The sequence below is a fragment of the Rhamphochromis longiceps genome, linkage group LG14, assembly GCF_057381845.1.
Source record: "Rhamphochromis longiceps isolate RC_006_pf linkage group LG14, R_longiceps_female_GT1.1, whole genome shotgun sequence".
Classification (NCBI taxonomy): domain Eukaryota; kingdom Metazoa; phylum Chordata; class Actinopteri; order Cichliformes; family Cichlidae; genus Rhamphochromis; species Rhamphochromis longiceps.
In genome coordinates, this window is record NC_140570.1 from 15,858,880 (window position 1) to 15,874,030 (window position 15,151).

At 43.9% G+C, this 15,151-nt stretch overlaps 1 protein-coding gene across 1 annotated transcript in view; it reads left to right on the forward strand.

The window, feature by feature from the left end:
- The window catches only part of veph1 (ventricular zone expressed PH domain-containing 1), an 89,996-nt gene that overhangs the window by 48,634 nt on the left and 26,211 nt on the right, over positions 1 to 15,151 (forward strand). Inside the window, exons 8-12 of the mRNA XM_085380690.1 lie at positions 445 to 665; positions 2,310 to 2,516; positions 5,494 to 5,867; positions 10,571 to 10,710; positions 10,969 to 11,103. Of these exons, the coding sequence (XP_085236816.1) occupies positions 445 to 665; positions 2,310 to 2,516; positions 5,494 to 5,867; positions 10,571 to 10,710; positions 10,969 to 11,103 (1,077 nt within the window). The remainder of the gene's footprint in view (positions 1 to 444; positions 666 to 2,309; positions 2,517 to 5,493; positions 5,868 to 10,570; positions 10,711 to 10,968; positions 11,104 to 15,151) is intronic.

Below are 15,151 nucleotides of genomic sequence, written 5' to 3' on the forward strand. Positions count from 1 at the left end.
ATTTGTACAGAAACATGCTGGGAATGATGAAATGTGGTTATTACGGCAGTTCAGTTGGAAAGCTATTACATTTGGGAAAAGAACAAGTTTGTATTTTAAAAAGTTTGCTGGGAGCCAGCCTGCATGTGTTTTTATTTATTATTGTTTGCTATGATTTAGTAACAAAAGAAGTTACACCAAACCCTCCCAAACAGACGGGAAGAGGAAAACTCATGTGTGTTGAATTACCATAGCTAAAATTCACGCTTTCTTCACCAAAACACATGTAACTCAACAATATTCCCAAACTGCTGCAAAACACAACACTGGCCCCATTTTAAATGAGAAATAAACCATTAAGCAGTAAAAAATCTTCCTCAAAGTCCTCGGTTATTTTTCTGTTTAATTTTATACCAAGACCAGTGTCGGCCAGGGCTGATATTATGTGTGGTCTCCTTTCTCCAGGCTCATGCTCACAGCTCGCTGGTCTACCTGGTGTCCCTTCTGGGCAGCATGGAGCACAGCTTTCACCACACCCTTCTGCTGGAGGTCAGAGCGCTGACCGACCGTTACCCATCTTTACTGGGCGGCTGCGGTAAAGACATCTACAGGATGAGCAACTCTTTCACTGCAATAGCCAGGCTTCTGGGAAGACGACTGGAGGAGAAATCAACGTCACACTGCAGGTTAGGAAACACCTGTTAACATGGGCTGCATGAAATCTCTTAGCGGTGGTCACCTAAAATCTTAAATAGTGTCTCTACAGCCTCTATGGATTGCAGCAGCTACTATGGAGAGTAGCTAGAGACAACTAGAGATTGATATTCAAGTGTTGCTGATTATATTCTTGTTATGTTTTGCATTCGCTCAGGAGTCACTTTAATAAAATTCGAGTTTGTGCAGACTAAGCAACTACAATGCTCTGTTTCTTCCTTTTATTTAAAAAGGGATTTGTGCACTCACTGGCCAGTTTATTAGGTTCACCTGGTCAACTGCATGTTAATATAAAAAAAAAAAATCTAATCAGCCACCCACGTGGCAGCAGCTCAGTGCATTTTGGCATGTGGATATGGTCAATACGGCCTGCTGAAGTTCAAACCGAGCATCAGAATGAGGAAGAATTTATATGACTTTGAATGTGGCATGGTTTTTTTGGTGCCAGATGGTTTGGTCTGAGGATTTCAGAAACTGCTGATCTGATGGGACTTTCCCACACAATCATATCCAGGGTTTACAGAGAACGGTCTGAAAATACATATTCTGCTATTCTGTTGATAGCAGAGGACCCCCAGGGTGGTCGAGAATGACTGAGCTACGATCCTGTGGGACTTCCAGATACAGGCGGACAAACTAGTGATGGTCAAGTAGAGAAAGGCGACCGTAGTGACGGATGTAGCTATACCAAGTGATAACAACATTAGGAAGAAGGACCACGAGAAGCTCAAGAAATACCAAGAGCTGCGAGAACAACTCGAGAAGATGTGGAGGGTAAAGGCAGAAGTGGTCTCGGGACAGTGACCCCCAAACTGGGCGAGTGGCTCCAGCAGATCCCAGTAACAACATCTGACATCTCTGTCCAGAAGAGCACAGTTCTAGGAACAGCTAAGATACTGCACAGAGCCCTCAAGCTCCCAGGCCTTTGATAGAGCACCCGAGCTTGAAGGATGAAGGCTGCCCCACAGGGCGAGTGGGGGATTTTTTTTGTGTCAGAGACTGAGTCATAAAGAGAATACACATACTGACTCGACACATTGAGCTGTGTTACTTTGATCGTGACGCTAAAATCAAATCTGGGTCTGTTACAGCGCACTGTTATTTAAGGTCATTAAAATATTTTTCTTTTTGGTTTTGCCTTCAAAACAATCTGCGTGCACAAGAAGTGAACACGCCATACCGTGCATACGCTGGCCAAGAGTCATCTGGCTGCCCTGTGGAAATGACACACACACAGCTCTCTTCTAAATAAGAACATTGTGTGCAGAGTTTGAGGCTTCGAAAGACTTTGCTTGGGGTCTTTTGGAAGAGAGATAGAAGGGGAAAAGGATTGGAGGGAGGCAAAGGCAGTTTATTAGTGAAAGAGCAGGGGGGAGTGGAAAGGAAGCCCTCTTTCAAACAAGTAGAAGTTTTGAAGGATATTTGTATAAAAACACAAGTAAGGAATGAAAAACAGAAAAGAGCGAAAGAGGGTTCAACACAATTTGAACCAATTAATGTAAGAAAGAAGCAAATTAAGCCAACGTTTGCCAGAGGGGGAGAAACTTGTGACACCGTCAGCTTCAGGTCACACGTATAGCAACTATAATGTGAACTCTGGCTCTGTGTGCATTCAGGGTGGATGAGGCGTTCCAATCAGATGGAGGAGGAGGAGCACCAGAGCAGCAGCTGCAGGTGAAGATCCAGGCCTTTGAGGAGAAACTGGGAGACACGGTGGAAGATGAGGAGGAGGAGGCAGCAGGGGAGGACTCTCCTGCCCCGCAGCGACGCTACAGCCTAAGCCAAACAGTCAGGGAGGAGAGGCGTGAGATGAGATTCAACAGGTCAGTTAGTAAGAACATGCTTCTGCTCAGTGTCCTCTGAAATCTGACTGGATAGAAAAAACATTTTTATGAAGAATCTGGTGGATTTGAAGAGATGCCTTGAGCCAAGAAGACGTTTCTATATGTGTGTTTGTTGAAGAATGTAAACACTGCCACACTTGGAAAATTTTGTTTATTTTATGAAATCGAAATGACACAAATTTACATATAAAACAGTGACCAGGTACATCACTGCCTCAAAAGTTAAAGACTGTGTTGGAGTTGTGTTGCAAAGTGGCTTGCAGCAGCAACTGCATCTGTAGCAGGCTAAAGCAATTACAATAGGGCTTCCTTTATGAGATATACCAATGGGATGGTATCAGCTGAGCCAGCAGACACTGAGTGCTGGCATAGAAAGAAATTAAACATTAGCCATGTTTTCGCAAAAACAAGCACATGTCTTTAATTCTTCTGTATATTGTCCTCTAAAATTTAGACATTTTATGTCTTGGGGGGTTTATGTTGCTGTGTTTTGTTAGTGGGATAAAACTGTACTTAGAATGTCCTGGAGTATACCTGGTTGTCAGGTTGCAGTTTATACAGTTACTCACATGTCATACCTGTATGTGTGTGTGTGCGTGTGTGTGTGTATATATATATATATATATATATATATATATATATATATATATATATATATATATATATATATATATATATATATAAAAACACCCAGCACGCCCCTGCGGGCGGTTTATCCTTCAAGCTCGGGTCCTCTACCAGAGGCCTGGGAGCTTGAGGGTCCTGCGCAGTATCTTAGCTGTTCCCAGGACTGCGCTCTTCTGGACAGAGATCTCCGATGTTGTTCCCGGGATCTGCTGGAGCCACTCGCCTAGCTTGGGAGTCACCGCACCTAGTGCTCCGATTACCACGGGGACCACCGTTACCTTCACCCTCCACATCCTCTCGAGCTCTTCTCTGAGCCCTTGGTATTTCTCCAGCTTCTCGTGTTCCTTCTTCCTGATATTGCTGTCATTCGGAACCGCTACATCGATCACTACGGCCGTCTTCTTCTGTTTGTCTACCACCACTATGTCCGGTTGGTTAGCCACCACCATTTTGTCCGTCTGTATCTGGAAGTCCCACAGGATCTTAGCTCGGTCATTCTCCACCACCCTTGGGGGCATCTCCCATTTTGACCTCGGGACTTCCAGGTTATACTCGGCACAGATGTTCCTGTACACTATGCCGGCCACTTGGTTATGGCGTTCCATGTATGCCTTGCCTGCTAGCATCTTGCACCCTGCTGTTATGTGCTGGATTGTCTCTGGGGCATCTTTACACAGCCTGCACCTGGGGTCTTGCCTGGTGTGATAGACCCCAGCCTCTATGGATCTTGTACTCAGAGCTTGTTCTTGTGCTGCCATGATTAGTGCCTCTGTGCTGTCTTTCAGTCCAGCTTTGTCCAGCCACTGGTAGGATTTCTGGATATCAGCCACCTCCTCTATCTGCCGGTGGTACATACCGTGCAGGGGCCTGTCCTTCCATGATGGTTCCTCGTTTCCCTCCTCTTTCTTGGGTTTCTGCTGCCTGAGGTATTCACTGAGCACTCGGTCAGTTGGGGCCATCTTCCCAATGTATTCTTGGATGTTCCTTGTCTCATCCTGGACTGTGGTGCTGACACTCACCAGTCCCCGGCCCCCTTCCTTCCGCTTAGCGTACAGCCTCAGGGTGCTGGACTTGGGGTGAAACCCTCCATGCATGGTAAGGAGCTTTCTTGTCTTTATGTCAGTGGCTTCTATCTCCTCCTTTGGCCAGCCTATTACCCCAGCAGGGTACCTGATCACGGGCAGGGTGTACGTGTTGATGGCCCGGATCTTGTTCTTACCATTCAGCTGACTCCTCAGGACTTGCCTGACCCTCTGCAGGTACTTGGTGGTTGCAGCCTTTCTAGCGGCCTCTTCATGGTTCCCATTTGCCTGCGGGATCCCCAGGTACTTGTAACTGTCCTCTATGTCTGCAATGTTGCCTTCTGGTAGTTCAATCCCCTCAGTTCTGACTACCTTCCCTCTCTTTGTTACCATCCGGCTACACTTCTCCAGTCCGAACGACATTCCAATGTCATTGCTGTATAGCCTGGTAGTGTGGATCAGTGAATCGATGTCTCGTTCACTCTTGGCATACAGCTTGATGTCATCCATGTACAGGAGGTGGCTGACAACTGCTCCGTTCCGTAGTCGGTATCCGTAGCCAGTCTTGTTAATGATCTCACTGAGGGGGTTCAGGCCTATGCAGAACAGCAGTGGGGACAGAGCATCTCCTTGGTAGATCCCGCACTTGATGGTGACTTGTGCTATGGGCTTGGAGTTGGCCTCTAATGTTGTTCGCCACATCCCCATTGAGTTCCTGATGAAGGCTCTTAGGGTCCCATTGATCTTGTACAATTCTAGGCATTCCAGTATCCAGCTGTGGGGCATTGAGTCATAGGCCTTCTTGTAATCAATCCAGGCAGTGCACAGGTTGGTCAGTCTGGTCTTGCAGTCTCGGCTGATTGTTCTGTCTACCAGTAGCTGGTGTTTTGCGCCTCTGGTATTCTTGCCAATTCCTTTCTGTGTCCCGCTCATGTATTGACCCATGTGCCTGTTCATCTTAGCCGATATGATGCCTGACAGGAGCTTCCATGTAGTACTGAGGCAGGTTATTGGTCGGTAGTTGGAGGGCCAATATATACTACCGACCAGTATATATATATATATATATATATATATATATATATATATTTTTTTTTTTTTTTTTTTCATTATCATCTTTGTAGTACAAAATGCTCGCTTGGTGAGATGTCCTACTACTCTGGAAGTTGTAATTTCTTTGTGGCTTAAGGATATTACATCATTTCTCAAAGTAGAAAAAAGTAGAACAGTCAACAAATATTGATGAAGAGGTACCAGAAACATTTTTATTGCTTTAACTGTTAATTTCTTCATGCTCTCTCTCCTAGGTCAAAGAGCCTGGCTCTCCATGCCGTGCGTTCTCGGTCCATTAACTCAGACGAAGGGGAGGACGGTGAAGGGGTGGAGCTCAGCACAGATAGCGCCTTTTCCAACACTTTGCCTAATCACCATTCAGAAAACCACGAAGTCTCACCTGCTGAGAGGAAATTGACAGATGGCTCTCTGGTCGGCGTCACTCCGCTAGACAGAGCGGCTAAAGAGGTGGAGAAAAATCAAAACAGAGAGAAGGATGGACAGAAAGGAGAGTGGGCGGAGCCTGACAGACTTTACATCCATTTAAGAGACAATATGGAGATGATCGGAGATTTCTGTAAAGTAATGGTGCAGCAGATCCCCATCCCAGAGCAGTGTGTGATAGAAGGTAATGCATGCTGGTAGAAGCTGGTCTTCAGTATTAATCCACAAGTATTTAAGCAGAAGTTGATCAATAAACGTAGGTTCCATGGAGACTGTCAAAGGCAGGGTTTATTTAACCTGCTGAACCTGAATGAGATTACAATCAGACTTGGTGATTAATGGGTATTAATGGGATGTGGTATGAATATACCTCATCTTCTCCTGTCTTTCATTCCCACTGTGTGTCTCTAACACACTGACACAGATGCAACGCTCAGCTGAGGGTTGATTTTTGCCTCCAAAGCTCCAAATTGAGAGGGATTTGTTTCTCCAGGAGCACTAATTTGATTTTAGTTATGCGCTCACTGATTACTGATTTTAATCCTATCCAGACTGTAATTTACCCACACCCTCACCCCTACCACGCCCCTGAATGCCGTTTTCTTTGGTCTTCCCAAAATTTCTATGCTGTCTGAACAAATACTGTAGACTGATTATTTGTGTGCTAAAGGCTTTCCAGTCGCTGAGAATCAGCAGCCCGTGAGGTGATGAGGTTCATGTGATTTTCCTGTGGAATTTTCAACCGCCTCGTATAATTTAGCAGTGGCTAAAACTCCAGATGACATCAATCTAGTTAGTGAGGTGCCTAATGTCTAATCGTGCCTAATATCTCCTATTAATCATTTCTAAATGGGACTTGTTAGGGGTTATTTGACATTAAGCGTGAGAGGGGAAACAGCACACACACACACACACACACACACACACACACACACACACACACACACACACACACTACACACACACACACACTACACACACACACACACACACACACACACACACACACACACACACACACACACACACTACACAGTGAAAAAATAGCCAGTGTTTCAGCTGAGCTGCTGATCTGGGCTTGCGGTATATGGACCCCATAAAGGAATAACAGAAACAAGGAAAACTTTTGGATGACATCCAATCTTTGCAGTTCAGGTTCAAAATCACATCAACGTAATAGGATCAAAATATCATTATTTTTAATGGGAACTGAAAATGGTTGTTAGCATTAAATCGGGCCTTGAAGAAAGGCTGATGATTCAATTATAAAAACAAACCAGCAGTGTGTGTGTGTGTGTGTGTGTGTGTGTGTGTGTGTGTGTGTGTGTGTGTGTGTGTGTGTGTGTGTGTGTGTGTGTGTGTGTGTGTGTGTCACTACTTTCAGATTTCCTTGCATTAAGGTTGCAGTAACAGTTGTTCAGCTAAAGATTTTGGATCTAATACAGACTTGTGTGCGCGCCCATGTCCAAATTGGAGCAGCGTGACAGTGTGACAGTTCATATAGGAAGCTGCCGTAATTGGAAAAAGAAGAAACATGCACATCTCCAAGCACCTGCATCAAGACGGAGGGCATGCACTGAAGAAACACAGCCAGAAAGCAATCAGTAATCAATTTGTCTTGTAATCAGTTTACAAAAGGGTTTATTCCAACCCTTTCAGGCCTGCTTATTCTGATTGGGATGTTTATTTGAGGCATTTTTATTCTGTTTGGGGTGTACAGGTAGCCAATGGCAATCTGGCAGATAAGGCACAGTGAACTAGGGTTATAAATACAGAGGGAGTTGATTAGGGCAATATGTTTAAGTGAGCAGAGAGGCACTGAGGGTCAGGTGACTGGCGGTGGGAAACGGGACAGGCCGGAGCGGCTGAGTGTGAAATGACAGAAGAGGCAGTGTGGGGAAAAACAGGCAACCAGAAAGAATCACACAGGCAAAATCTGCAAAGCTAAGTAGAAACAGATGAATGGTATGCATATGTAGGATGTTTGCAAGAAGCACACGTATGCATGGGAGCAGTTTTGGTGAGCGTGAATGATGAGCACTTTCCTACTTTTGTGCTTGGAGTTCAGGTAGAATCAAAACACCAGTTCAACCAGTTCAAATAAGCAAGAAACAAGAAACCGCTTAAACTAATCTAATCCATTTTCTGAAACTTTCCAATCCATTTTCACAATTCCGCACACCTTCTTCTCATATTTAGGGATTTGGTGCTTTATTTTCATTCAGTTCAGATCATTTCTGCTTATTTTCAGTTTTCCAATTCGATTCGGTTCACTTGGATTAAGCCTTCACTGCCATCTTTTAGCGGCTCTTGTCATCACCTTTTGCATATCCAAACGTTTTTTAACTCGACCCAGCCCCTCCTACGATGATAAAGCCTAATGTGACGTAAGTAATAAAAACGCATCATGTGGACTTGTTTTACAAAATGAGCACATTTAGAAAGAAACGCATTTAGCTGGACAACGAGAGCTCCCAGAGCCTACACAGCACATTCAACAATACATGTTATCATATGCATATTACTGCAGTTTAAGTAAACAGTTAGACATGATATTCCAGTGTGTACTCCTTTCTCTGAGCCAACCACAGACACAAGGTTGTAGTGAGGCATTATTCTTTTCACCATATTCATGATGAAAAACACAGAAAACCAGATGCGTACCCGATACAGCACAGGAGGTGGTGATATTTTGATTGACACGTGAGGATGTTATTGCTCCGCCTTTGGCCTTAATGTCATTTTATCTGAGAGGCAGCCAAGAGTCAAACGGCACCCACACATTACACACACATGAAAACAGGAAACAAGACAGAAAATAACAAACTCCTCCTTTGGCCTCTGGTTAATTGATTAAATCTGAAGGTGAATGTAAATATAACCAGCAGTTGTGTACTTTGAGTTTGATGGCTTAGTATTTGGTCCTGCTGGCAATGAGAATCCACCCAAAGGCTCGCAGCCTATGATGTCACGGGTGGTCTCAGCTGGATGATGTCATCATGCTCCTGGCTGACCTTCCCACGAGCTGCTGACCCTTCATCTCACAGGATGAGGATTACACAGAAGAGTGCGCTTGAGCGCTCAGTCCAAACATATATTCTGCACGTCTGCACATGCACATGGACACAGTAAAAACACGCTGCGTCCACATGCTTTTTTGTTGATGCCGCACTCACAGGGTGCCTCTTTGCTGCTCGGAGTTTTTCTGCTGATTTCATCGTGAGCTGCTCTTGGTTTGTAGATGATGCCTTTTGGGTGGGATTCTGTTGTTATCGTCAGTCTTACTCGTTCTCTTTCTTTTGTTTGAAAGCTGGGTACATTAGTATAATGCAGGACTTTCTAAACTGGAGCTCGTGTACGGCACTGTGCAAAAGTTTTGTTTTTTTTTTACTAATTTTTAATCAGTCCTTCAGGCTTTGTCTGAAAAACAAGTGTTTCTGGCTTGTGTTTCACACTAGATTTTGTACCTGAAGTTATGAAAAAGCACAAAATATCATCTTTGCACCAACAATATGATTCAAAAAGAGCTATGAGCCGAAAACTTGGCAGATCTGAGCGCAGTATGAAGTGTGTCCTTAAAATAATTTGGGGAAACTGAATAAGTGGAGTACAAAGAACAAGTGGCAGAAGAGGATGAACAGTATCTGAAATGAAATCTGGCCTTTCAGTTGATCTATCTACAGTTTGCTAGAGCCTCATCAGAAATGTCAGACGTGTCTCAGTGGAAGCAAGAAGCCAGTGTTAAGGAAGGGAGACGGGGAGAAAAGGCTGAGGTATGCCAACTCACACAAGAGCTGGACTGAAAATCAGTGACAACAGGTCTGATAGAGTGATGAATCCAGATGTGAAATTTCTGGTTTGTCACTGTGCAGAGAAAAAGGTCAGGAGAGAGATACAACAGTGAGTGTCTACATTCATCTGTAAAACGTGATGGAGGCTCTGTCATGCAGTGGTGTTGGGGATCTTGTCAAAACTGGTGGAATTATGAATGTAAATCAGATTTTGAGCCACCATGCAATACCATCTGGAACGTATCTTATTGGCAGTGAAGTGAAAGCATACCTAGATAGCAAACACACAATGTCATGGATTGGCCTCCCCAGAGTCTGGACCCCAACACTATTGAAGCAGTGTGGGACCATGTTGACAGAGAACAGAAAAGCCAGCATCCAAGGAAGAGCTTTGAATATCTTAAACGATTCCTAAAAAGAAATGATAAGAAAGCTAATGTAAGAGAGTTCAGGCTGTGTTGAAGAATAAAGCTGTCCATACCAAATATGACTTTTAAACTCATTAGAATTGTACAAACTCCATTTCCATCTTCCATCCATCCATCTTCTTCCGCTAATCCGAAGCTGGACGAGTGATATAATCTCTCCAGCATGTCCTGGGTTTGCTCGGGGGCCTCCTCTCGGTGGGACATGCCCGGAACACCCCACCCAGCAGGCATCCTTTTCAGATGCCTGAACCACTTCAACTGGCTCCTTTCAATGTGGAGGAGCAGCGGCTGTCCTCTGAGCCCCTCCCGGATGGCTAAACTTCTCACCCTATCTCTAAGGTAGAGGCCAGCCACCCTTCAGAGTTAGCTCTTCACCACGAGGGACCGGTACAGCGTCTGCATCACTGCAGCCGCAGCACCTGCCGTAGGTGCCGTAGGGGTCGCCTGCATTGTGTGCTGGGAGGCAGCCAGGAGTGGAGGCCCTGGCAGACTGATCCCAATACCAAGACTGTCAATTTTCCATTATTACTGGTATCGTCAGTTTGTTGAGCGAAGTTTGCCAAAGGCAGCGAAGAAAATACACAAGACCACGTGCAAATGCGGAGAATCATTTTGAATGATTTGGTAAATATTAATATTTTATCATTTTTGCTCTTTTCGTGATGCAGATTCCAGTCGAGGTTGTGCGGCCAAGCTTTCGTTCTCCTGTCCTTTGAAGGGTCACTACTGTCTGTACGCCAAATCCTGCTTCAACCTGACCAGCCGACAGCCGCATCTATGGATTCACATCATGTTGTTACATTTACAGGTGCACCCAAATGTCCCGCTGTAAAAGCACACAAATGTGTTAGTAAGTGTAAGACGTGCATCTGATGTCATTGGTCTTTGGTTGCCTGAAGGTCTGAAATATGTTGTTTCTTAAACATTTCGTATTGGAGAATAATTGAGAACCTTCACTGACTAGGATAGTTTCACGCTCTTGCGCAGTCTTTTGTGTCTTTATCTGAACCATATCTCAGTTTTTAAATTTGTTTTTGTTCTCCTGCTCTTGTATTTTGTCTCTTAGAGTAAGTCCAGCGTACCTCTCAGCACCAGGGACGAGTGTGTCCAAAAACTGGGTTCTCTTTGGGAAAAGACGCAGCTTAAAGGAGCTCACAGCTTTTCTATGGCCATGACACAGCAGACTACCCCACACAAGAAGGTACTGGACCACCGCAGTGTGGGTGTGTGTGTGTGTGCGCAATCATGCAGCTTCCTCATAAAAGCTATCTGTTTCCACCAGAGAAGATGAAGTCATCGCTTGCGTAAAAGAAAGAAATAAAGATAGGGAAGCGTCAGCACCCACTTTGTTTAGATATGGAAGGCACTGAATGGACGTGTTTGTATACAGGACCTCCGTTCGCCCTGTCTTCTCATCTTTATCATGTCTGTTTGTGTGTTTGCAGATTTGAAACACTGAGAAAAAGCAATTGAACGAGAGGGGGGTTGGGTGGGAATGGTGTGGGGGGTGAATATGTGTGTCTGGTTTGGTGAGAACGTGGAAATGGGTGGTGTTCTTCGTGCTGTCGCTTCTTATGTGTGACAAGCTAAGTGCTCATTAGGAAATAATTAGGCTCACAAAGAAAATACAGCTGTTATTTGTCTTTCTCTAAACGTGTGTTGTGGTTGCAACCAGCTGTGGTTCCCATATGGAGCCCTTACAGAAAAAAACACAAGTACACTTACAGTGCTGAGAAAAAGTGTTTGGCTTCTTCCTGTGTTCTTAGTTTGTTTGCATATTTTGCACACTTACATGTCAAATTTTAACATTAGACAAAGATAAGCTGAGTAAAAAGAAAGTGCAGGTTTTAAATGATGATTTTATTTATTTAATCAAACCTGTCTGCCCTCTAAACGTTAATAACTTGGTGTGCCACTCGCAGCAGCAAAAGCTGCACTCAAGTGTTTGTGATAACTGGCAATGCATCTTTTGCATCACTGTGGAGGAATTCTTCTTTGCAGAATTGTTTTAATTCAGCCACACTGGAGGGTTTTCCAACATAAACAGCCTGTTTGAGGTCGTGCCAAAGCATCTCAATCTGATTTAAGTCCGGACTTTGAGTAGGCCACTCCAAAACCTTCATTTTGTTTGTTTTAACCATTCAGAGGTGGACTTGCTGGTGTGTTTTGGATCATTGTCTTGGTGCATAACCCCTGTGTGATTGAGCTTCAGGTCATGAACTGACGGTCGGTCATTCTCCTTCTGGATTTTCTGGTAGAGAGCAGAATTCATGGTTCCATCAGTTACAGGAAGTCGGCGCCAGATCATCACACTGCCAGCACCACATTTGACTTAATTGCTGTGTTAGTTTTATGGTAGCTGTAACGGGACTCAAACCTTCTACTAAGTTCAGTTTTTGTCTTATGAGTCCACAGAATCTTTTTCCAAAAGTCTTGGGAATCATCACACGTGAGACGAACTTTTGTTTTCTCTTTTGTCAACAGGTTTTTCTCCTTGAACTCTCCGGTTTTTGCCCAGTCGCTTTCTTGTTGTTCAATCACGGAAACTTAATTGGGAGTGTGTGTGGACACGTTTATGTCGCCACATGTTAAAACAGCTGCGCTTAGCACTTATACACCTGCGTCACATACATACCCATAGGGTAAACAACCTCACTCTCTCACTGTCTGATTTGATTATCCACGAGCGAATTACTTTCCTGATGATCTCAATAGTCCTAAATTAGATCACATTAAACTCTTGTTTGTTTTAGCTGGAGGCCTATAAAAACACAGACCCTGAAGCTACACATGCAGTGATTTTTTACATTTATGGGCCATATAGCCATGCTGATAACACAGTGCTTCAGCTGACACGCTCGTTGTTGTGTTTGGTCAGAGAAATCCCTTGTACGTGCCAACAACAACAGTGACTTTACAACTTACGATGATCATTCACTTTCACTATTTCATGTTAGTAAAACTGTAAGCTCTCTTTCCCACTCAATTACTGCTGTTTTATCAGGTGCCTGTCAGATTATGGCCCTCTTTTAAAAGCGTATTTTCTTGTGTGCCACATTTATTACTGTCACTGAGTCCTAGTTCCTTGCTTCAGTTTCTGGTTTTGTTCATGATCATTCTGCCTGATGTTTGTTTTGTATAACCTGTAGTCTTCCCCGCTTGTGCCCCTGTGTATCACCTTAGTACAGCGGTCCCCAACCCCCGGGCCGTCCATGAGTCGTTTGGTACCGGGCCGCGAGAGTTGAGGCTCGGGTGCGAAATTGATGGTTTTCAGGATTTTTACGTTAACTCGGTTTCCCTGGGTCTTTTCCCGTGTTGTATTTGTGTGTCTTATTTTGAAAGAAATATTTATGTGTTACCATAGCAACCAGAGAGCATTAAGGGGCAGAGAGGAGGACGTTACTCTCAATGTTGTTGGCGCATTTCAGGAGGACGCTGCTAATAAAGTTACACAATTACACAGTGAATTTGTGTTTATTATTATATTTACAAAATACCACATTTTTTGTCTTGATCGTGTCATTTTATTTTGTTGTATTTATCCTGTTTTACTTTTGTAGACTTTTGTACTTTGTGCTTGTCACGTTATCCCTGATCTGTTCCCTGTTCCACTGTAGCTTCATTACCTTTTGTATTTATTGTTCCCTAATGTGTTCCCTAGTGCTACCCACTGTAGTTTGCTTTTCCTCATGGCGCCTGGACTGTGTTTTTCTTTGATTGTTCCAGCATTAAATCTTTGCCGTAGGTTAATTTCCGCTAACGTCCACCATACTCCACACAGCGTATCCTGACATGGACCCTGAATCTTTGTGCTTTGCTCTTTGTTTCGACACACTGAGTCTTTCCTTTTCACTCGCTTTTTAAAAAAGCAATAGAAAAAATGAGATGGTTAAGTTTTTAGAAAAGGTCATGGATCACAGCATTCACCCTCTGAAAACCAGCTTACCCAGTGACTGTGACTGCTGGGCTTTAGAACGATTTACATGTGGCAATGACAATTATAATCACCACTGCCTAAAGTTGGTCCATTACTGTATACTGCGTATCTTGGTAGTAGTTAGTTGAGGCTCAGGAGGCAGATCAGATTGCGTGCAATTAGAAAGTTGGTGTCTCAGTCCCCAACTCCTCCAGTCTGCATGTTGAAGCCTTCTTGGCGAGGATACTAAACACCAAGAACAGCTACAACACCGTGGACGTTGATTAAACAGCTGTATTTGTTGGCCTGGGAATTTAGAAAAGGGTCTGCAAAGTTTCAGCACAATATTCCAACAATGCATAAGTGCAAATGTCTGTGAAAGAAATTATACTGTGTAAATGGACTGTTAATTGTTACGGTTAAGATCACTGCCTTCACATTAAAATGCACTTAGTGCAAAGTATTGACGGGGAGTGGCAAATACTGCACCGGTAGACTTAAATAAGTTTGCTCACCACTACTAAATTATCTTAGCAGAATGTAAAAACATGCTGATGCTGACAGCTTCGATTTTGGTGATCCGGAAACACAAAACAAGCAAAATTAGTGTTGAGGTGAAAGAAAAAAAACAAAGGTGTAATTTAAGAGGAGTAAGGAGGAGAAAGAGAGCCACTACTCTTTTCTCCATCCACATTCATCACACTGCCTCTTTGCTTTCTTTCCGCCTCAATGAGATCTACAGCTTCTCTCCTGTCACTGTCAGCCAAACAGCATCGCACATGATTTGACAGCAAGGAGAAGAGCCGCGGGACAAGGAAAGCTGTTATATGTGTGAGACAGAAAAGGTTACCAGTTACATCCGTACTGACAGGAAGATTTAAAGGGAGACCGTAGGGCTTTACAAGGCTTCGGTGATTTAAGAGGGGCTTGTGTTTAGCTTCTGACATTTTGGGTTAGTAGTTTTATGACACAGAGAAAAGCTGGTGGAAGCAAAAATGGGGGGATGGAGGGCCTAAGGGCAAGAGGGGGGGGGGACCTTAAACAAGTTAATAACACTTGCTTTACAAGTTACAAATACATAAAGTTGGAAAATAGTAAAAGGTTAAAAGAATAAAGATGTAAAAGGATAAAAGTGAAGGAAATGAGGAGCAGAAAGGGTGGGGAGGAGCAAAGATGGTCAGATGGGATGCAGATGAAGAGAAAAGGAAACTGAGAGGTACTGAAGGGGCGGTTAGCAAGGAGTAAACTTTGCCGAGGAGAAAACTTAAGGAGTGGGGATTATCTTACATAGTGAGAGGAAGACATGGCACAAGATACGAAAGGAGACAGAGCA